The sequence below is a fragment of the Phallusia mammillata genome, chromosome 1 (genome assembly GCF_965637545.1).
Source record: "Phallusia mammillata chromosome 1, kaPhaMamm4.hap1.1, whole genome shotgun sequence".
In the NCBI taxonomy this organism is placed as follows: Eukaryota; Metazoa; Chordata; class Ascidiacea; order Phlebobranchia; family Ascidiidae; genus Phallusia; species Phallusia mammillata.
The window spans coordinates 4,305,067-4,327,750 of NC_137252.1; the positions used below are offsets into that span (position 1 = coordinate 4,305,067).

Below are 22,684 nucleotides of genomic sequence, written 5' to 3' on the forward strand. Positions count from 1 at the left end.
CCGAAAAGTTTTTCTTTCACGTGCGAGAAAAATGAGGATTGTTTTCATTTAGATTTTTACTAAATTTTAACAATTTAGAGAATAATTAAATCTAATCAGACAAATTATTCATTTACTCAAACATTAAAAATGCGATTTAATATCTGATGTGTTTGTTTTGATACTGATTAACAGCTCGATATCTATTAGTTTCCTTATTTTGGTCTATTATAGATAAATTGACAATGTTATTGTTAAACAAGTCGTTAAATAGAGTCAGTTGCCAAAAACATTTGCGTAAAAATATTTAAGACTACACTTTAATGCTTACATATAAAAAATTTACTCATAGTAAGGTTTGTTTGGTGTAATAACTTTAAGCCAAATATTCAAAATGAATCCTGCGGAAATAGTTCAAATTTTGGAGGGTACAATGAACCCCAATGTTCGCAAAGAGGCAGAAGCGAAATTGGACGAAGTAAGTTTATTGTTTACTTCAAAAATGAAAATTTCGGATTATAATTATTGGATAAAACAGGGCTCCTCTAAAATACGCAATCTGTACGCAATCTACTTATAAAACGTATGCAACTTTTAAAAATGTTGACGGTTAGGGCTTTTCGGGTCTGGGTGAGGGTTTATAATAAAAATAACACTATAATTTAGTTTTAGATGTCCAGTTTGGGCTTAATATGTGTTGAGAGTGGTACTAAACACTGTATGGTACCGCATGTTAACACTTGTGAGAAAATTAGACCTGAAAGGCATCTGAAATTAAATTATAAAGTTATTTGTATCACAAACCCTCACCCTGACCCTAATAGCCCTAACCGTCAACATCTTGGTTAATTTTTTTTAGTAGATTGCGTATAGTTTGCGTAGATTGCGTAGATTGCGTAGATTGCGTAGATTGCGTATTTTAGAGTAGCCCGATAAAACATCCTTCAAATGTAGAACAAACTGAGATAAATATGCATTTATATTGGAAAGAAAAGGTTTTTTGTTCTAATTCTCACACATTTCCTTGGTTACTGAATATCTGGTAAACGAAATAAAGTAATGCAGAGTAGGGTTATAAACTCCCATAAATATACAAATACAATTGTTTTTTCTCAGTATTAAAGAATGCGTTATACGTGTTTTGTGTACTAAACATTTTAGAATATTAAAACATTGGTAATTGGGTATTTGTTTTCAAACAACTTCTGCTAAGTTAAAAAACTTATATTTTCAGATCACTTGATTTAACCTTTTTTTCAGATGCACAAAATAGCTGGATTCACCCCACTCTTGTTACAACTCGTCATGTCAGAGGAGATTCCTATGGCAACGCGGCAATCTGGTGCCATTTACTTAAAAAACATGTGCACACAATCATGGCATGATAAAGTAGATAGAGACGGATCACCAATAACCGAAATATTCAGTATCCATGAAAGCGATAGGACAGTAATACGTGATCACATTGTTGAAGCTATTATTCACGCCCCTGATATTATTCGGTATGTACTTTTGGAGTAGCTGTGTGCAGTTTTTTGTTGTTGTTTATTTGCACATTTTAGTTGTGCTTTAAAGCAGTGGTTCTAAACCTTTGTGGACCGGTAAACTTTTAAATCAAATTTTGTGGACCGGTGGGCTTTCAAAACAAATTTTGCGGACTGGTGGGCTTTCAAAATCAACCCAAAATGTAATCACTCCAAAAATGTGCAATTCAAAAGAAGTATGAAAAAATCAATTTAATGAGAAGTTTGCTTCTGTCTGTTTGATATCATACATGTTAACACGTTGACTGCCAAGGGATATTCCTATGTTCTGCTCAAATTTGCCAAATATGTTTTAGTGGCTTTCTGAAATCAGGAAGTCAAAATATTGGTGCCATGCTACGAGTTAACTCTTTTGTAAACACTTTCGGAATTGACTGCTGGTGTAGGGTGTCTCAGTGTTGCCACAACGCATCCACAGCGTTAGTTCGAGACACCAGCTCATTTTAAGCGCGTTACAGTCGAACAAGTCTACTACGAGTATACTTGTATCTGGCAAGCCTGCCTAGATCGGCAACTACGAGATAACTCGGCAGTCAACATGTTAAACGCACTTCTAATAAAGATTCTGCAAGGAAGTAGAGTGTTGACTTCCACACGATTTCTCTGCCTTCAACATCGTGCGTTTTGCAATTGAGATATAAAATTGTAATATATGTGGAAGACTGGCAGGAAAGTTGATGTGGACCGGTACTGGTCTGCGGACCGACGGTTGAGAACCACTGCTTTAAAGTTACCTATTATATATATATATATATAGATATATATACCTTATTAGCAGGTATGGTATATGAGAAGGCAGTACGAACTGTATATTGTTGGTGATTAAATCAAGGGGGTCAAAAGTACATGAAAAACAATGTGCAAGTACTGCTGAACTGTTAAAACTGTACTTCTAGCCTTGATTTTATTTTATTCATATTCTTTGTAGAAACCAACTGACAGTTATTGTGCACAACATTATTCATCACGATTATCCTGAAAAATGGCCTGGTGTTGTGGATAAAATCAGCACAAATTTGCAGTCGGACAATCCTCGCGCATGGATGGGCTCCTTACTCACTCTCTACCAACTGGTTAAAAATTATGAGTAAGTTTGTTATCTAAAATTTTTAGTTTTTTTTTTTTTTGGGGGGGGGGGGGGGGCAATGTGTTTTTATTCCATATTTCAAAATATATAGTTTTAGTCAAGCTTGTGTATCAGATTAGTTATTTTTGTGTTCAAAAACTGTCTATTTTCAATTTTGTGACCTGGGTTATTACACTGTAAAGTTAAAAAGATATATATTTAACATGAAAAATTTCTCTACAGTAGCAAATAAAACTATATATATATATGTATACAATTTTTAGTATCAGATGTATACATATATATAAATAAAATATGGGTTCGATTTTGTATTTGACTGATGTATCCAGTTTTCCACAAAACACTGATATTTGATCACAAATTGTTGTGAAAAATTTCGCTTCAGTCATGTTGGTTCAGTTACACTTGTATAGTGCAAGTCAGTTGTATGTATATATGCATATATATATGTTAGGAGTAATACATGAGTTGTTTAGGTTCAAGAAGACAGAAGAACGTGGACCAGTTGTTGCAGCAATGAAAATATTTCTCCCTGTCATGCTTCAGTTGTTTAACAAATTCATTGATGACAATTCTGCTTCATCAGTTATACTACAAAAACAGCTGTTAAAAATCTTGTATGCACTAATACAGGTAATTGTTTTTTCTGTTCTTAGATATGTGTCTTACATTTTAAGCTTTTATTCGATATAAATTATTGTCTGTAATGCAGGTTTCTGATTTTTTTTGCGTGGTTACTAGCACATGTATACAAATATACTTGTATGTTGTAAATATATTTTTCTAATTGCGATGCACAGTATATATATATATATACTTGAAACCACAATGACTCTATATCACATTGTCCACTCTTCTCTGACAGTAATTATTATGGGACGCTTATTAACTTTACTTGAATTTTTGTTTTGTTTCTTTCCGATTTGTTTGTCTAACCCCAGTATTTACCCCGCTAGCCCCCTAAAAGGGATGAGTTTTTAAACAGTGTCAGAATAGGCATTTATAGGTGTCGATTGTTGTGTTCAACCCTGCAGCCCCAACATTTATGCCACTCGCCCCAAAAGTGTAAAATGTATTTGTATGTTTCTGAGCACCACAAACGAAAGATTTATGTGGCGCAATAGTGTTACAAAGGCAACCAGTTGTATGTTACTTGTGTTGTGGGTTGCTTGGTGGACGTTTTAGCGACGCAGTTAGGGGGCTGTTATCAGTCCTATGACGTCAGAAGCATTAACTGTTGTTGCTCAAAACACCTCTAGTGGTCAACATTTTAAACATTGGCTGATTGAAAGTTCTGCAGTATTATTATGGGCCCCCTTCCCTGAAGGGGACACATATTGTTGTTGTCCAGGGGCGGATCTAGAAAAAATTTAAGGGGGGTGTCCAACAATTATTTGGGAAATTCCCTAATGCGGTACTGACGATTTGGGTATTCCCCTTTCCAAAAACGTCATAACCTTGACGTCACTCACGCACCAAACAAGCTGCGGTCGCAATCACTTTTGTAATTACCCAGTGCTTAATGCGCAACAGAGATTTGGGGTTGGGGAAAAGCTGGTTTATTATCATGGACACACCATTTGCTGTTTAATCGTCTCCACGGTTTGAGACCTGAGTACTATTACCCCGATGCACATTTGAAATGCGTGCTAAAAAAATCAACGCGTTTATACCACAATACGCCTCACGCCAAAGCTAAATACTTAATTTAAGGTTACTTGTTTCGTTGCAAATCGTCTACTAGTTTAAAACGACGCGTTAAGTGGCAGACAGAGTGCTTTATCCAGAATTGCAAGCAGGTCCGAACCAGAAAGCACAAGACTTCAACCTAACTCGCAACTTTGGCACGCAAAGGCGAGCGGAATCTTTTATTACCAGTTATCTTATACACAAAAGAACTATAGATTTTAGCGGAATCATTAAAATTTCCAATTATCGCTCTTGGCTCTGCTATCTAGCTTACTCAACAAAACTGCATAAACGTGACTGCCAGGTAATCAAAATACATTAGTTACTTAAAAGAACTTTAAAAGGACTGAACGCCTTTTTGAAACAAAGGGTAACCTTTTAAGTTGCGCAACGTTGCGAATGCAATAATCGGTAACTACGCAAGGCATAAAAAATGCCAAGCATTGGCAAGTTACCAATTACATGTAGGCTACCTTAACAACATGGTTCGATTTTTATCGATCGAATATTTGTGACAAACAATTATGTGTTTGGTAGGTCATAAACAATTTAGCATGAAACATTTTAGTCGGATTTAACATTGTTTAAATGCGAAAAAAGTTTAATACATTACATTTAGTGCAGTCAGCACTTTTGACTTCAGCATCCTTGGCGGATAATCACTTTTGTATTGTCAGCGCAATAAACTTCATTTTAACCCTTGTTACGTCACAATAGACTATTAGATGAGCCAATACAAAACGATGAAGGCGCACTGCTTTAAGATAACGACTCCTTGTAATCACGCAGCGGTCAACGGAACGTTTAGCGTATTTGAAACGCACATCTTTTTCAAAATGGGAGCCCGGCAAATTTCTGAGGGGGGTGTCAAAACACCAAACACCCCCGTCTAGATCCGCCCATGTTGTTGTCTATATTTTATTTTTATTTTTTTCCGTCTAACGCGGATTTGTTCCCACGTTTTGGTCAAGAAAGAATGGTTCAAACTTTTTCAAATTTACACTTATTATAGATATTGGTCTAAAGATGGTCCATGTGAATTTTCACCCCGTTTGACCCCTCGGTTCACCCACAGCCCCCCAAAACGTGAAATTTTTAAAACGGCTATACTTGCTAAAGTACTTCATTTAGGAGTTATATGCTTTGTTGTTTAGTGAAATAAAAGGTATTTTAAAGAATTTTGAATCTTATAAAAAGATTTACCCATTTTCACCCCTTAAACCCCAAAATATTCGTTTCTGTCTACTGCTGGTTTGTTAAATGTGCTTGGTCAAGAAAGAGTGCTTTAAAGTTTTTCAAATTTGCACAGATGTTAGTTATTGTTCCGAATTTGATCCTCCTGAAGTTTGACCCCAAACGACCCAGCGGTTCACCCACAGGCCCCCAAAACGAAAAAAATTAAAAACGGCTGTACTGACCCAAGTACATAATCTGAGGGTTTCATGCTTTGTTGGTTGGTGCAACGTAAGCTATTCTAAAGATTTTGTAACTTTTTATTGGATTCACCAATTTTACCCCTTAAACCCCAAAATTGTGGTTTCATATTTTTTTAGTTTGTGTGTCGAACCCCATTACTTACCTACTAGCACCCTAAAATTGGTCAGTTTTGTAAACAGTGTCGGAATTGTCTGCAATTTGTACAGCTTGTAGAATTTATCATTCATAGGAGCTGATTGTTGTATTTAGCATGGAGCCCTTCCTTTTTGGTGTTTAACATGTAGCCCAAATTTTGTATGAGGCAAAATGAACTCACTGTTTTGACTTACAGTATTCGCTCCCTATTGAACTATTCAACGAACAGACAATCGACGAGTGGATTAAATTGATGAGAATTGTCATTGAGCGTCCAGTACCGCCTGATACACTACAGGTATACACATGTGTGTAAACAACAAATACAATCCTCATACAAAAAAGCCCACTCTGTTGACATTTGGTTTGTACAGAAGATGTGTTCAGTGATGTGTTAAATCACCTTTATTCGTATTGTTTTCGGTTATGTTAACACCTTTACCCTATTATCTCATGTGGTTTACTGCGATGGTTTTTGTTGCATTGTATGTAAATATGGACCTCTTCATGAAGGGAAACACACCTGTTTCTTCACTGATGTATTGGTTTCCACCTTTTTGTAGCAATGAATTCTTTAACACATTAGGGTTAGGATTACGAACCTCAGAAGTTAATTTTTTATGAACTTTTGCATGTAACCTTGTTATAACTGGTCAGTAGGGATGGGCCGAGCCGATCCAGAACCCGAGTACTCGGTACCGAGCATCGCTGTTTTTAATGCTCGGTGCTCGGCCGAGCAGTTGTACAAGCTGACCCGAGCGTTAAATTTGCATATTCATGCCCTGCTAACATACGTAACTAGTGTTCGAACGGGTGTCTATGAACAAAAACGAATGATTTTTCAAATATATTAGATATATTAGAAAAACGCGTACTTAAAAGGGCATGTACAGCTTAATAAAACACCGCCGGTGACGTAAGAGACCTTGTAGAGCTTAAACGTGGAAAGGGGATTTTTTGTGACGTCATAATGCACCGAACGTGCTCGGCCGAGCACCGAGCGCTAAAGTTAGATGCTCGGTGCTCGACCAAACAGAACATTTGCAGTTTTGGCACATCCCTACTGGTCAGCAAACCCAAGTTGGGTAATCACTTGACTGAATTGAGTTTGATGCATTGTTTAACTGTTATTATTCCAAAAATGCTGCTGACATTTCATTGTGGCTTGTCCATGCGGTGTAAACCGCTTTATATGTATGTATATATACCTTTTTTGCGGTTAACGGGTTTATTTCCATGCAAACTTGTGTTTTATGCAAGGTTGATGAACTGGAGAGGCCGGAGCTGCCGTGGTGGAAATGCAAAAAATGGGCGATGCACTTTCTGGCTCGCGTATTTGAAAGGTAGCTTTGTGTGGTTGTTGGTGTGGCTTAATGTGCAATAGTATTATCATGAGTTTCTTTTTGTTACTATGTTGTCAGTGGTAATGGTATGTTGGTTCTGATTGTGCAACTACTTGCTAGTATCTACATTGGATCATTAATAATTATTTGCTCCACACAGGAAAACATTGTTTAAAGATATTTTTTTAGTGTTTGTAATAATATTTTGATATAAGGTTTTCAATATTATTCAGTAAATTATTAAACTTTTCAATCAGTGGTTTGTTGTAGTGGTTTAAAGTTATTTGTTTTTTTTTGATATTTTCCTTTTCTGTAAAGATATGGCAGCCCTGGAAGTGTTACAAAGGAATATAATGAATTTTCCGAGTTCTTTCTCAAACGATACTCAGGTAATTGCAAATTTACCAGGTTAAAAAAAAATATTTGTGTATAACTCATGATGCAAAAAATGCAAAAACTTTTATTACTTTCTTTACCTTTAAATTTTGTTGACTGATTTTGTTTGAAATGAAACATTTAACACTTAAGATTTTTATCATTTGAATGTGAATCAAATATTAACAATAAGATTTGTTTTATTAGTGCTGGTGCATTTTTACCAATAAATAAAAATGGTGTTTTCTTTTTAGTTGCAATTCTGCAAATAATTTTAAAGATCTTGGCTGGTTATCGTAACAAAGAATATTGTGCCCCTCGAGTTTTGCAACAAGCATTACATTTTCTCGACCAAGCCGTCAGCCATGCACACACATGGAAAATAATGAAAGATGTTTATGTGGTAAGTTTTCTGTTTTCAAGCCGGCTGCTTTAACAAAAATCTGAAACTTTGTAAAACTTGAAATAGGCATAAAATTTGCAAAAATTACTTGTGCTTTAATCTTAAAAATAGTATCTGCCAGCTGATATAGTTGATGTATTTTTACCATAATGGACCTTTCGTCGATAGATTAAAGTTGAAAACATTATGTCAACTGTTTTATGATTCATGAAAGTCATTAAAGAGAAATATATCGTTATGATTATGACATGTTATTCATGTCTTGTGAATTGTATTTTGTTTTTATATTGCAGGATTTGTTAAAGGACATTATCTTTCCTCTCATGTGTTTTACTGATGAGGATAAAGAAGTTTGGGAGGATGACCCGCATGAATATATCAGGATGAAATTTGGTAAGTTTATGCAAACACATCACGACAAAAGTTTGGAGCACATTTTTTTATTTTGAAAGGGGTTTTCACGTGGATAGGTAGATACAGTACAAAGTAGAATAAAAAAATGAAAAACAAGTGGTTTTTCCTATAATTTATGACAGTAGTCAGACATCACAAGTGCTAAAATCTGTATTGAGTTGTAGTTCATGTTATGAACTGTAGTGATTGTTTTGCAGATGTTTTTGAGGACTTTTTATCCCCAGCGAGTGCAGCACAATGTCTTCTGCATTCAGCGTGTTCCAAACGAAAACAAGTTCTTCAAAAAACCATGGGATTTTGTTACGGGTAATTTTGTGGTAAACTGAACTTGATAATAATGAAAATAATTTATGACCAGTGTTGTTCCCAAGTTGCAGGCTTTGATAAGTCTGCAATAGTTTTTTTTTGTAATTCTGCGATCATCCCACTGCATGTAAACTATCATAGTATGACAGGCCTGTTAAAGAGTTGTACTGAATCGGCCTGCGGTATGGGAATGCTTGGTAGACTGGCTGATTTGGCATACCGCATTTAATAGGCCTGGCGTACTATGATTTATTGAAGTATGGCGTTATCGCTGGTCTTCACCGGCTGACCCCAGTATGAATATATTCATCTTATACATAAACTGTTGTCAAAGTTTATAAGGTTTTTATTGCCGTCTGTTTTCCTCAGATTTGCGAACATTGAGTCAAACATAGTTTGTGATCTAATAGTTCAGCAAAATGCTTTAGCCAAATTGGTTTACAAATATAGATAAAACCAGTTGATTAGAATTGCAGTTTGCCAACAGTTTTGTTAGATTGAGCGGATTGCATTTAACTTACTTTTTTGCTTAACAATTGATAGACAACAGTTTGGAATTCCTAAAACGATCACGAATAATCTTCTTTTTTTTCGATTAAACAACTTGCGATTAACCGTTTTTGTCTGTATGAAGACATTTTTGTATTTCTGCAGTGTATTAACTGAGACACCAACACCGAATGGGGATAGAGCTCGGAGGAAAGATGGGATTTTGCATATTATCGGTTCGCTGGGTGACACTTTACTCAAGAGGAAGATGTACAAAGACCAACTTGAACTGATGCTGAAATCTCATGTTATACCTGAACTTCAAAGTGAACATGGATACATGAGAGCAAGGGTGGCTTTTAAACTCTATTTTTAGTCTTTCAAATTAACAGGGGTCCCACATGTATGGAAAACCTGGAAAAATTATGGAATTTAAATTTGTATTTTTAAGGCCTGGAAAAGTTTTAAAGAAGGCCAACTTTTGCAAAATTCTTTAAAAAGTATGGAATTTGGCACCTGTTTTACCCTGAAAATGCCAGATAGGGATAGGAATTATAAATCACGTAACATATGAATATACAAAGTATGTTTTTTTACTTTTTTGGAAAGTCATGGATTTTTTTTGCTTCTTGGAAGAGTTTTGGGAAAGTCATGGAATTTATGAATGAAAATTGCATGGGAACCCTGAATTAACCTCTTCCTGTCGAAACCATTCATGTACCTCGTCTGTAAAGCTTTTTTAATGTTATCTTCTTTTTTTGGATTTTGCTGCAAAAGCTCAACTATACTTAAGTCTGTATTTTTGTTTGTCGATCAAAAAATTCATTTCTTATAGCAATAGAATAATTTTTTGCATCATTTTTCGCACAAACTCATTTTTTCCCAGGCATGTTGGGTGATACAACATTTCAGTGAGGCGAAGTTTAAGAAGAAGGAAAACATCATCGCAATCTGTGAAGCTTTAAAACATTTGCTTCTGTCCGATCGAGAGCTTCCAGTCCGTGTGGAAGCAGCAATATCCATCGAATCATTCCTAAATTCGCAGGAAATTGCAGAGAAACACTGTGTAACTTATGTCAGCGACATCGTACAGGGTAAAGTTTTGTTGTTGTTAAAAGTTTCAAAAATTCAGAGCATTTTATTCAGTGGCTCCCAAACTTTTTGGATTATTAGACTCCTTTTAAAAATGAGATTGAAAAACCACCTGCGTAACAATTTAGGCTGTTGGGGAACTCTTGTTAGCAATTTCATGAATTTTACCTGTGTGCGTGCCTTGATCATCCAGAAGCTTAACAATTTTGTGCACCCTGCTAATGATTACCCCCACTTTTAGAAGTTCAAACTTTTTTTAAGCTTTGTCAGAACCTCCAGAACCCTAAGTTGGGACAAATTTGGATGTTTTTGTTTGCAGTTTTGTACTATAATTAAATTTAATGAGTTAATATTTATATTGCTTTAGTATGAAGACTTTAACATTTTACATTTGTGCATTGTTTATGTTGTATTTTGTTGATGTGCATAATTTTGGATTATTTTTTAGCACTGCTTGCACTTGTCCATGAAACTGAAAATGATGACCTGACGACGGTGGTTCAAAAAGTAATCTGTCTTTACTGCGAGCAAGTTATACCGTATGCGGTGGAGATCACTAAGAATTTGGTAAGATATATGAAAATATATTAGCTGTGTCTGAAATGAAAAAGATTTGAGTACTGAATATATAGACGATCACCGTTATCCCACAATCAATTAGTCAAGCAGGTGATTTTCTTAACAAACAGCCATGACTTGGATTTTGGATCTCTGCAATTAAATAGATTATGCACTTAACTGATCTTTACTTGCAAAAGTATATTGTTAGAGCATGTACATAGTATGTGCACTGCATTGTAAATTTTTATGACTTGCCCTTTAAAACGGTTAGAGACTTTTACATATTTTCTGTACTATTATCTTTTGTTGGCTACACTTCAGGTCGACTAAACTTTGTTTTTTTGGCGTGTAAAGGGCTGTGCAGATGGATCATTAATACTTATCACAGCCAGTAAATTACTGTAAGATGTTTGTGTGCAAAAACGTTCTGTGCTTTTCAACAGCTTCTTTTCCTTGTTAATATAAATAACATAAAATTATCTCTTGTGATCTAGGTATGTTGGATAAATTTCAACGTGCTGTTTTACAGACGATGACTTTCCTGAAAGTGTTGGAAAGCAGCAACCCTGAAGGTGAGAACGGACATGCTGGCGGCGACCTCGACGAGGCTGGAAGTGACAAAGCTGTTACAGCTATGGGTATACTCACAACTATTGAGACAGTTCTTGATATGATGGAAGAAGAACGTGATATCACAGTCCAACTCGAAGGAATTGTTGCCCCTGTGGTTGCCCATGTTCTTAAGAACCGAATGATGGGTGAGTAACTAGATTGATTAGAGCAGCAGTTCCCAACCTTTCTGCTGCCGTGACCCTTTGATAACATTTGCCAAGTTGTGATGACCCCAAGGGTAGATATTAAAATTGACATGAGTTTTGGGCTAGTGGTCCATTGCCTAAATCAGTGGTTCCCAACCAGGGGGGAATTCCCCACTAGTGGGGAATTTGAGTCACAACATTAATCTCTTACTGGTTGTCTGTGCCATGTGTTATTGCTGCATTTGCCATATATGAGCTGAGAAAAAGAAAGTCTTCATATAATCGATTTAAGGCAGCAATGCAAGGGGGGAAATAGATTTGAATATCGACTAAAAGGGTGCACAGTACAAAAAATGTTGGGAACCACTAGCCGAATTAGAGTTGAAAAACCACTGCTTTAGGCGACCCCAGCCAAATGATCAGGCGCCCCCTGTTGTGTTCGCGACCTTCAGGTTGGAAATAGATGTTCATTTGATTTAGATTATTACGAGGAGATTTTCTCTTTAATGTACTCGTTGACCTGCCAAGCTATTTCACCATCAATGTGGGAAGCCCTGCCACTTATATCACACGTTTTTGAAGTAAGTTGTAAGTTTAAAGTGTTTACAACCAGTAATAGTAACAAATAAATGAGATTGTTTACATTTCTATTGCTCTAAATTTTGTTTGTTTTTTTATACAAAAGATGGCTGTGTGTTCCATTTTTGACAAAGTGCACAATTTGTTGAATTTTCCAAATCAAATTTTTTGCACATTTTTAAAATCTAAAATGATATTGACAATGTATTAAGTCGAAAACCAAACCATAATTCCATTAGTTTGACATATCCAGTACCTAGACCAGTGGTTCTCAACCTTTCGTGGGCCGTGGCCCCCAAAAAGTAAATTTTTGACCTTGTGGCCCCCTTCATGTAACCCTGTAAGTCCTGTTGCCCCCTTAAAAATGTAAATGGCAAACTCGTGTTGGAATTCGGTACTAATTTCAGGTCGAATAGAGCAAACAAAAATCCGTAATCGTGAAAAACCTCAATATAAACAAATGGTATGTGAAATAGTTGATTAAATTAGGGAATAAAGTTAAAAAGAAAATGGCTTTTAGTGGGTGTGAGCCCTTGAGAACCACTGACCTAGACTGTCACTGTCAATTTAATGATACCTGTATTTTTTAATATGCTTTTTATGATTGCAGGACGACGGCTTCGACTACTTTACAGACATGATGCCGTGTCTGCATAGTTTCTGCACAATCGACACTCCTACTCTGCTTTCGAACCCAAGTTACCTGGAAGTTATATACACAATGTGTAAAAAGGTCGGTACAATGTGGTCTGCGTATGTTTTACTCCTGACGCAATTTCAGATTTTGTAAAATTACACATTTTGTATTGAGGCATTTTTATTTACCTATTGCTAGTTGCTTATTTATTTATTTTATTTACTAATTGTGCTTTTTCAAGAAAATATTTGAGGTAAAGTTGAAATCACAACTTATTTTTCAACATGTCTCTTATGTTGCTTTTAAAAAGGTTTCTCGAAAGATTTGAAATTGTAAGGTAACGTTTGGTGCTAAAAGATTACACTATCTTGCTTTTACAACCAGGGCCAAAAAATATTTTATTTTTCAGGTTTTAGACAAAGATGCTGGTGAGGACGCTGAATGCCATGCAGCAAAACTTCTTGAAGTTATAATTATCCAATGCAGGGGAAGCATAGACCAGGTACAATGTTACTTGCAATATAAATGCAAACCTTCGAAGCTGATTCATAGTACGCCAGGCCTAATCAAGGCGTTGTATTGAATCTGTCCGGCCTACTGAAGACGTTACACAAAATGAAGCTGGTCTCCCAAACATGCCCATGTGGCAAACTGTTGCAGGACTTTCAGTTATCCACATACGAATACGGTTTATCGCATAATTATTTTTCCAATTTTATGCGATACACTGTGTTATGCAATTAACCGATTTTCCTAATCAATGTCTGCGGTTGTGATTTACGATCCCTGTGCAACTATGTGTTTTATGTCAACTATGTGTTGTAACTATGTCCTTGTGTTTTCACGGATTTATCGATTAAGCCAGTGGTTCTTAACCTTTTTTCCTTGCTGCACCCCTTTCAAATCACTAACCAATTTTCGCTCCCCCTTCTGTAATTGCTTAAATAGAATAGACCTAACCAACCTTAATGATTCAGCATCCCCGCACCCCCTAGGAACAGTTCTCGCACCCCAGGTTAAGAACCCCTGGATTAAGCGGTATGCATTTAATAGACAGTTTCGAAATTATGTCAGACAAGTTTAATCAGTTGTTGTTAAAATACTAACATCTATTGCCAGTGACCCCCCTTTTAATCCACTTTTTAGTGCATTCCTTTATTTGTGGAGGCGGCATTGTCAAGACTTACGAGAGAAGTTAAAACGAGCGAACTAAGAGCGATGTGTTTGCAAGTGGTAAGTTTAATACATTGATCTGTCATGTTGTTAAGTGCTATGAAATGACCCAACTGGGTAAGATTCAATTTCAACTGAAAACCTTTAAAAATAACTTGGTCAAAAAACGTGCCAGGACAATGAGAAACTTTTAGGAATATATACTTTGTATATAATTCTAATTTAAATAGAAAAATATTCTGGAGAAAAATGTAAAAATTATTTCAGGTTAGATTTTAAAACATTGTTTCCACAGTTCAGTTTTTTCAAAATATTCAACTGCCGCCCAAAACAACTGATAACGAGTATTTAGAGTAGAATGATAGGCTTATTTACAGTCAACTTTGATGTGACATTGAGTCTTTATTTAATAAAATTGACCTAAAAATTAATTGTTAACAAATTTCACGGAACACATCACTAAAGACATCGACTCCCAAAAAACGAGTCCGACTACACAACACCGCAGTTTGTTACTGGTCTAGTTTGATACATCGGACGCATTTTCATGTTGTTGTTGACATGTATTGATTTCAACGCAGGTTGTGGCCGCTCTTTATTACAATCCCATACTATTGATGGACACACTTGAAAACATCCGATTCCCCAACACGACCGAGACGATTTCCGAACAGTTTTTCAGGCAATGGTTCAATGATGTGGACTGTTTTTTAGGGTAAGTATCATGTGCATTTCAATGAAAAAATCTTATGCGGTACAACCAGTGGTGGGATTCAAATTTTGTTGTCAGCCGGTTCTATCACAAAAGTCATATTATTCAGCCGGTTCTGTTGCAAAAATTCCATTGACAGTAACCATGCAGTAATGCTAACTGGTTCGCTGATTTCATAAAATTTCGTGAGACGGTTCTATAGAACCGGTGCGAACCGGCTAAATCCCACCACTGGTTACAAGGTAAGGTAATCATCTGTACAGCTGGCAACAAGTGATTGACCGTATGGATTGGAAAATGTACTTACACCATAACTCACGTCAGTCGCACATTTAGCTAATTTTCGGTAGGTGGCGCAAAGACCAAAAATCCTATTGAACCGGTATCAAAATGTGCCGACGGTTGGGGTTAGGTATTATCATTAAAAAATCAATGAAACTAACTCTTAAATTTAGTTCTTAATGTAAAATTTCCAAAAACCTAATTCTCAACCCTATTCCTCTTCAGGCGCTAAATTAATAATTCAGCTCCTGCGCCACCTATCGAATTAGCTAAAAGTGCGGCTGACGTGAGGAATTGTGTAAGTACCTGTACCGTATGGGTTAGGGCAGCCATGTGGTAAATAACGAAACAGTGTGCAGCTGATTTCAACTCCTAATGGGAAAGATTATTTGTTTACAGAATTCATGATCGGCGTGTTTGTATTCTTGGCCTCTGCACGTTAATGGATCTCAACAATCGACCCGGTTGCATTACTGAATTGTCAGGACAAATCATACCGTCGCTTATAATGCTATTTCAAGGACTACAGCGGGCATATAAAGGTCAGTAAAAGTGGTGTGTTCAATGTGTGTACAAAAAACAAATAAAGTTGTTTCACTCGGTTTGTTCACAACTTTCACTGAACAGTGACAAACTCAAGGTTTTCTAAGTAAAAATCCGTCCATAACAAAATGATAATTAAGAAGTAAATGGTTCGGACTCAGAATCAGTAGACACGATGTTGTTGAAATCGAGATATATATTTCACCTATGTAGGCATCTTCAGTCTCTAAAAACTGCAAACAGCGAAGGTTAAATAAAGGAGACCAGATGTAGTAGCATACAAAATAAAATATTAAAGATCTAAAATCACTAAAAAAATTAGCTTTTATATTTATCCATCACAAAATAATATGTGTTTTCGTGTTATCCTTTTTGTTAATATTTTCCGTTGTTGCTTAGCTCCAGTTTTAATATATATGCGTCATTAATTACACAAAAATTCGACATTGAAACAAAAAATCGTTGTCTTTTTGCATTATTTCCCTCTAACTTGGCTTTTTTAAAATATCGACAACACAGCATTGTTACGTCACAGTTTATTTGATCACAGTGAAGGGCGAGGAAGAGAACAGCGACAGTTCGGATTCGTCAGATGATGATGACGACGATGACGCAATATATGAGAGGCAGGAGTTGGCGTCGGATGAAGATGAAATTGATGAGGATTCGGCTGAGTATCTCGAGATGCTCAAGAACAAGGTAACACTGAAGGTTGAGTTAACTGCAATAGTGGCTAACTTTGAATTGGTTTCAAGTTCATAGAGCTCTTCTGGCAAATGTATTTTTATTCTGACGTTTCGACGTAACAGGTCGCCTTTATTACGGTACTGTACTACGCGCTTTCATTGTTATTTACCCTGATAAAGACAACCTGTATAGGACGTCAATAGATTTGTTCTAAACTGATAAGGAAGAGATATTATTTAACTTTAAATTAGTGATGGGACGGGTACTCGGTACTCGGTATCGATGGTATCGAACGATTTCAGTGGTATCGATACTCGTACTCGGTATCGAAATATTTTGTCTCAGTTTTCGATACCAACGTGCGAGTACCGAAGGCCGATTTACGCTATAAGAACACTGAAAACTTTGTGCCAATATATGCTTCGGACAGCACAAATTTGGGAAAAAGTTCCGCCAGGTTAGGTATTTTTTTCGCTATCGTATGGAGATTACTTTTTTCTGCATGTGTGTGTGCACGCCTGTACGCCGGCCATGGCAGATAAATTAGCAGGTGATGTACAACTAAGTACAACACTGTACTTAAGTACTCGGTAATCGTACTCGGTACTCGGTATCGAAGGTATATACATGTGGTACTCGTACTCGGTATCGGTACTCGCTTCAAAACCTGGTATCGTCCCATCACTACTTTAAATAGATCATAGTTGAAGTTAAAAAGGAAAACCCCAAAGTCACTTTGCCATGAAAATATGAAAACTAGAACCATTTGCTTAAAGTTTAGTTACTTGTCCGATGTTGGCAGGGTTCCATGTTTAATAGTTGAAATTTGTCCTTGTAAACACTAAGAAACAAGTATCAGAAGCTAGACTTGACCGACAGCAAAACATTATTTAAGTAAAATAAATTGTGAAAAGTTCAGCATGAAATTATAGTGAGTATTAGTTGGGCTAGAATAGTACAGCTAAGTAGTTGAATGAAGCTTTTTGAATCAAAAAATCACAAAACAAAATGATGGAGCTACTGACATAAGAGCTCTCATTAGCCAGGGTTGCTAATTTCCGGTAGGTGACGCAAGCAAATATTTTGAATGCAATTTGTGTAAAAAAGCTGATGAAGCTATTAGAGTTGGTCTGAGGCTTCATAATCATAATAACAGTAAAATTAACCCTAAAAAACGAGTTCTTTGTGTTGAATTTAGTTCCTTACCCTATCCCAGTCTCACTGTTTTTTCTTTCTAATAACTGCACTCTTTATGCCACCTACCGGAAATTAGCAAACCTGTCTGCTGTGAGTTCTTATGATACCACAAAAATTAACAGGAAGATTTAGATGATGATGACGAGGATGGTTCAGTTTATTCAGATGAGGAGACAGATCTTGAAAGTTTTTCAACTTGTCTCGATGACTCAGACAACGAGGTTGAGGAGTTTACCATGTTTAAGAAAACCATGTTAGGTGAGATAGAGAAACATACATGGCCTGTACTTAGTACTCACTGCAGCAGAAACAACCGGTTTAAGGTTGACCTGGTTATCAATACTTGGAAATTTAGCTTTGACAGTCCAGTCCAGTCCAGTATGCAAATAGACGATAGATTCACTGGTGGGATTCAGTGCGTTCGCACCGGCTCTATAGAACCGTCTCTCAAAATTTTCCGATAGCATTACTGGTTAATATCACTGGACTTTTTGTAATTACCGGCTGAAAAATATGACCGTTGTGATAGAACCAGCTGACAAAAAAATTGCATCCCACCACTGAATACATTGAACTTGGTATACCTTGGAGTTAATTTTTAACTGCTAACTGTGTTTGACTATGGCTGTCGTACAGCTGTTAACGTTACATGAAAAGATTCGCTCAAACGCCCTCATCACATTTTGTTCATGTTGAGTGAAATACAACAGGCAAGCTATACCCAAAGTCTAACACCAAGAAGTTTGAGACCCATTTCTTTTGAGTGTTTTGGGATGAACATGGACCGTTATGTAAGTTTGTTAAAGATCAGCACAAAGATATTAAAGTTAAAACATGGGGAGGAAAGATTGACAGAACTGAATGAAAGGAACAGAAACTGTCATTATCAAGAAAAATCAAGGAATATATCAGAACGTTTCAGGAACTTATAGAAATGTGAAACGCTCAGATATAAGTTCAAAGAATTGAAAGTTTATCATGAAATGCAGATATTCAAACAAACGTTCTAGAAAAATGTACAACCGTGAAAAGCCTAGAAGAAAAGCACAAAAGGTTGCAGATTTTGTTCAAGTCCCACCCACAGTGATGACAAGGTCAAGTTATAGAAATGTAAAAGCCTCAGAAACAAGAAATTATGTAAGTGGTCAAGAGATTTGAAAGTTGGAAACTGGAGAAATTCAATTAAACGTTCCAGAAAAATATAGAAATGTAATTAAGCTAAGAAGGATAGCACAAAATATTGCAAGCGGTTGTTTGACGTGTTCAAGTTTAACCCACAGCGATGACAAGGTCAAGTGTAAATAGTATTTGCAAGTCACCCCGGCATTGCATTGATCAGGAAACCAACGACTTCACATTTGTAAAAGTTTTTTGTGAAAATGCAGATATTCAATTAAACGTTCCAGAAAAATATACAAACGTGGAAAGCCTAAAAGAAAAGAACAGAAGGTTGCAGATTTTGTTCAAGTTTAACCCACAGTGATGACAAGGTCAAGTGTAAATAGTATTTACAAGTCGCTCCAACATTGTATCGATCAGGAAGCAATGACTTCACATGACTTTTTTAAAACTGCTTAAATTCAAGTTCCCTGGTAGTTTTAATAGTTTCAAAATGGACATAATAATTTCGTTATCTTGTGACGCAATATTGTTGATGACGTCAAGGTGGGCGAGGGTGATGACGAAGATGATGATGACGAAGGCGATGACGGAGAAACGATGTTGGAAGCTTTTCCTTCGGCGCTGGAAGACGAAGCCACATCGGTTGACGAATACTTTGCGTTCAAACGCGTCTTATGTTGTAAGCTGAGTGGATTAAGTAAAGCTTTTCCAATATTGTGTTATTGCCATAAAGCTAAACTGGCAATGGGTGCTGAAAGTTTATGTGTTTTAAAGACAGTAAAACAATTCTACACAGTAACCTAAAACCAATATTAAGTTTGCAGACTCAAAATGAGTACGTTTACGTTTGATGTTGTTTGTACCTCGTTTTAAGTTTACATTTGAATAACACACTATTGTTTTCAAAACAGCAATTTCAATCATTTTTACATTTTCTGTTTTTGCAACATAAGTTTATTATTTTTTTAGCAAATTTTAATTTTTTTAAATTGTAAATCGCCGGTGCAATGACTTTTTTTGCACCTTTTGCGCTGCAACTTAACATTGCGCAAATATTTTGTCGTTGCAAAAAATCTAATTCCGTGTTTTTGTCAATAACAAACTTTCACGCAAACCTTTTACATTTTCACATGAATTACCCATTGTAATGTCACACAGCTCTCGAGTCACGTGACCCTGCCTGGTACAACACCCTGACGAAAGTTCTCACCGCGGAGCAACGAAAAAACATCCAGGAAATCTACGTGTTGGCCGATCAGAGGTTGGCTGCTGCAGGTGGGCTACAATATTCCTGACAGGGCTGTGGACTACAGTAAATCTCGGTTAATCCCGACCCGTTTGGATCAAAAAATGTCCGGATTAGGCAAAGACCCGGATTAACCGATGTTGAATAATCGAAGCCTTACCACATTACAAATTATTTGTACCTTGATTTTTCTCCGTATTAGCCGAAGATCTGGATTAACCGATGTCGATTTAACCGAGGCTTACTGTCATTACAATATTTTGGCTAAGTCCTAAACCGACAAAAAAAAATTATTTAAACTTTTAAGTAACTTAAAAATCAAGATTCGGCCTTTCACACAAAATCAACCATAGTAAAGAAACAGATTCAATTTTTAGACTTCTGCCGTTTGCGAAACTAAAACCTTTGCAACAGATTTATCGAAACGTAAACCTAATTTAAATGAAGCGAAATTGTTCTTAAAAATAGAAATTTAAGTTCGAGGTAAAATCCGAAGTCCAATGCCGAGGTTTTTATCACGTTATTTTTATTTCAATACTTCTAACGTTTACACTTTACCGGCCGTGAGCACAAAGATCTGGCGTTTCTTACCTACCTAGATGTATTGGGTAAGAATGACAAAAAGACTGAATTATTGTTCTAGCCTTGTTATACACCTGTATTTGGTAATCACACACAAAGAAACGCAATCTTGGAATACTTTTTGGCAACCTTTTGATTGATCCTCATATACGGATCTGTTCATAAGTTTAATGGTGAAAATAATAGTGATATTACTGATGATGGCATGAGCATTTGCCGAAGCGTTTAAAACAATAAAGCATGTCGCGTTTTACGTCTATTTGGGCCGTTATTTTCACCATTAAACTTTTGTTTGATATTGTGAATAATTTTATTACTGTCACGCACCTCAGCATACAATATTATTGCATGTTATATTTTCACTTTTTTTGCAGAATCAAGGAAAATCGAAAAGACCGGAGGATACCAGTTTGGAACCACCAACGTTCCAAGCACATTTAACTTTTCCAACGCGCGACCCCCTACTTTGTCCCCCTAAGCCCCAAATATATACCCCCCCATACTGTTCCTAGAGTTTGGCGCCCCGCCGATCTATCAGTGCCGCTTACTAGAATATCCAGTCGTCATAGCAACTGCGCGACGCCATAAAGTACAGGCCTATTTGTTTGTTGATGTGTGAGAGAGAGCGCAAGAAAAACCATTTTTCTTTTTCTCTCGTTTACCACGAAACTGGTTTGCTTTTTGTCCATGAAGTTATGTTAGCGAAGAAAATCCTATTAGGCAATTAGGGGTAGTGTGATGCAATGGTTGCTGTGTTAAACGACATCCAAAACAAAACCTTGCTTCCAAAATACTGTTATAAGCATTTCTACGTTGTTTCATGAATATCTCCATTTTGCTTACAAATTATTGATGAGTTCATTTGTTTTTGTGTCTAAACTAAAGCTAAATTTATGAATTTTAGCACAGAAAAAAAAAATTAGAAGCCATTACTGTTTTAACAGTTTTGTTTCGATGTCATTATTTCTGTACATTTAGGCTTGTAGTCTTGCGAAGAAAACGTTTTAGTCACCAAAGAAAAACTTTTTTCCTGTGCGTAGAACTGTCGACGTTTGCAAAACTCTGTTCGCAATTTGTTTAGGTCTAGCGCCTCTAGTGGTTCTCTGCCGTGTGAAGAACATTGCCAAACATTTTTCGTAAACATTTCCAGCATATCTGTTGTCAGCAGTGCCACGTAAAAATCTCTTTAGTCTACTTTAAACGCAAAATTGTATTGTCCCAACCTGCCACGTGTACTTATGTTTAAACTGTAGCACTGGACCTTACACTGTAAACCTCGCTTAAAGCGGATTCGGTTAATCCGGATCTTCGCCTAATTCGGACTAGATACAAATGATTTGTAATGTGGTAAAGCTTTAACTTATCGCCGCGGGATAAACCAAATCTCCGGAAAATTTGTTTTAGTCCAAACGGGTCCGGATTAACCGAGGTCTACTGTATTCGGTTTCTGCGACGAGAAAAACATGCTTTATTATTAGGTTTTGTTTGGCGGACTTTCTTCCGCTACAGTACTGTTCGTAAGGCATTTTGATACATGCATTCTTTTAAGTCACAAAACGCGTAGAAACTGGTCACAGCTGTTTTACAAATCTTCTTTAGAGAACAAGTTCAAGGAGCTGTTTCCATTTTTGTCGTCATTTCGCTCCAACTCATATCGTTGCGTTGATATTTTTACTTGCATGACGTCACTGGAGGTGCTGTACATAGATTTGCGGTTTGCATGGTTTTGTTAATTTGCAATTGTTTTCCAGCGTTCAAGTTGTCTGTCTTTGTTTATTTTAGACAGGTTGATCAGATCAGCGAGGTATCGGTGGTATAGATGCCTGTCTATGAAACTTTCGGGTCTAAACGGGCTTCTCAAAAACGACTCGGGTTTCGGGTTTTCACCAAACATTCCCAGATGGGATTCGAACTCACGATAGGAGTCTTGAGTTGAGTATTTTTCGCTTGGACAAGAAATAAAAACAATCACTAGCCCGGAAATAGCTGCGAAACGTTGAAATTTTATGCAGCGAAATATAGTAAAACACGTTCAGTGGATAATGGCTAAACGCGATGCAGCACCGCCGTACTATGAGCGTTATATGTGACGAAAACTCACAACTAAGTGAGTTTGGCGCACTGTAAGTAGAAACATGACTTGTTGGAACTAGTGATGCACCGAAGTTTCGGTTAGCCGAAACATTTCGGCCGAATACGCCATTTTCCAATGTTTCGGTTTCGGCCCGAACTTTTAAAAAATTCGGCCGAAACCGAACTTTTTTGATGGTATGAAATTAATGCCTCAAATGACAATTTTGCCAATATGAAAC

The 22,684-nt window shown here is 36.6% G+C and overlaps 1 protein-coding gene across 1 annotated transcript; it reads left to right on the plus strand.

The window, feature by feature from the left end:
• The first annotated feature begins 312 nt into the window (after positions 1-312).
• Positions 313-22,130, plus strand: LOC145226251 (importin-7-like). The gene is made up of 24 exons (XM_080092274.1): positions 313-457; positions 1,240-1,481; positions 2,452-2,610; positions 3,087-3,243; positions 6,068-6,169; positions 7,132-7,214; positions 7,533-7,603; positions 7,844-7,992; positions 8,286-8,385; positions 8,604-8,712; positions 9,367-9,553; positions 10,088-10,295; positions 10,742-10,860; positions 11,384-11,612; positions 12,093-12,193; positions 12,802-12,924; positions 13,238-13,330; positions 13,975-14,061; positions 14,583-14,716; positions 15,395-15,537; positions 16,089-16,237; positions 19,088-19,223; positions 19,703-19,819; positions 20,747-22,130. Exons 1-24 carry the CDS (start codon positions 374-376, stop codon positions 20,848-20,850), a joined length of 3,186 nt encoding a protein of 1,061 aa, XP_079948400.1. The 5' UTR covers positions 313-373; the 3' UTR covers positions 20,851-22,130.
• Positions 22,131-22,684: the final 554 nt, after the last annotated feature.

Excerpts from the sequence above, each read along its gene's own strand:
- LOC145226251 (XM_080092274.1), top strand. The coding sequence starts at position 374 with ATGAATCCTGCGGAAATAGTTCAAATTTTGGAGGGTACAATGAACCCC. Across the intron at positions 8,386-8,603 it reads ATATATCAGGATGAAATTTG|ATGTTTTTGAGGACTTTTTA; the intron begins GTAAGTTTATGC and ends ATTGTTTTGCAG. Across the intron at positions 19,224-19,702 it reads GTTCAAACGCGTCTTATGTT|CTCTCGAGTCACGTGACCCT; the intron begins GTAAGCTGAGTG and ends AATGTCACACAG.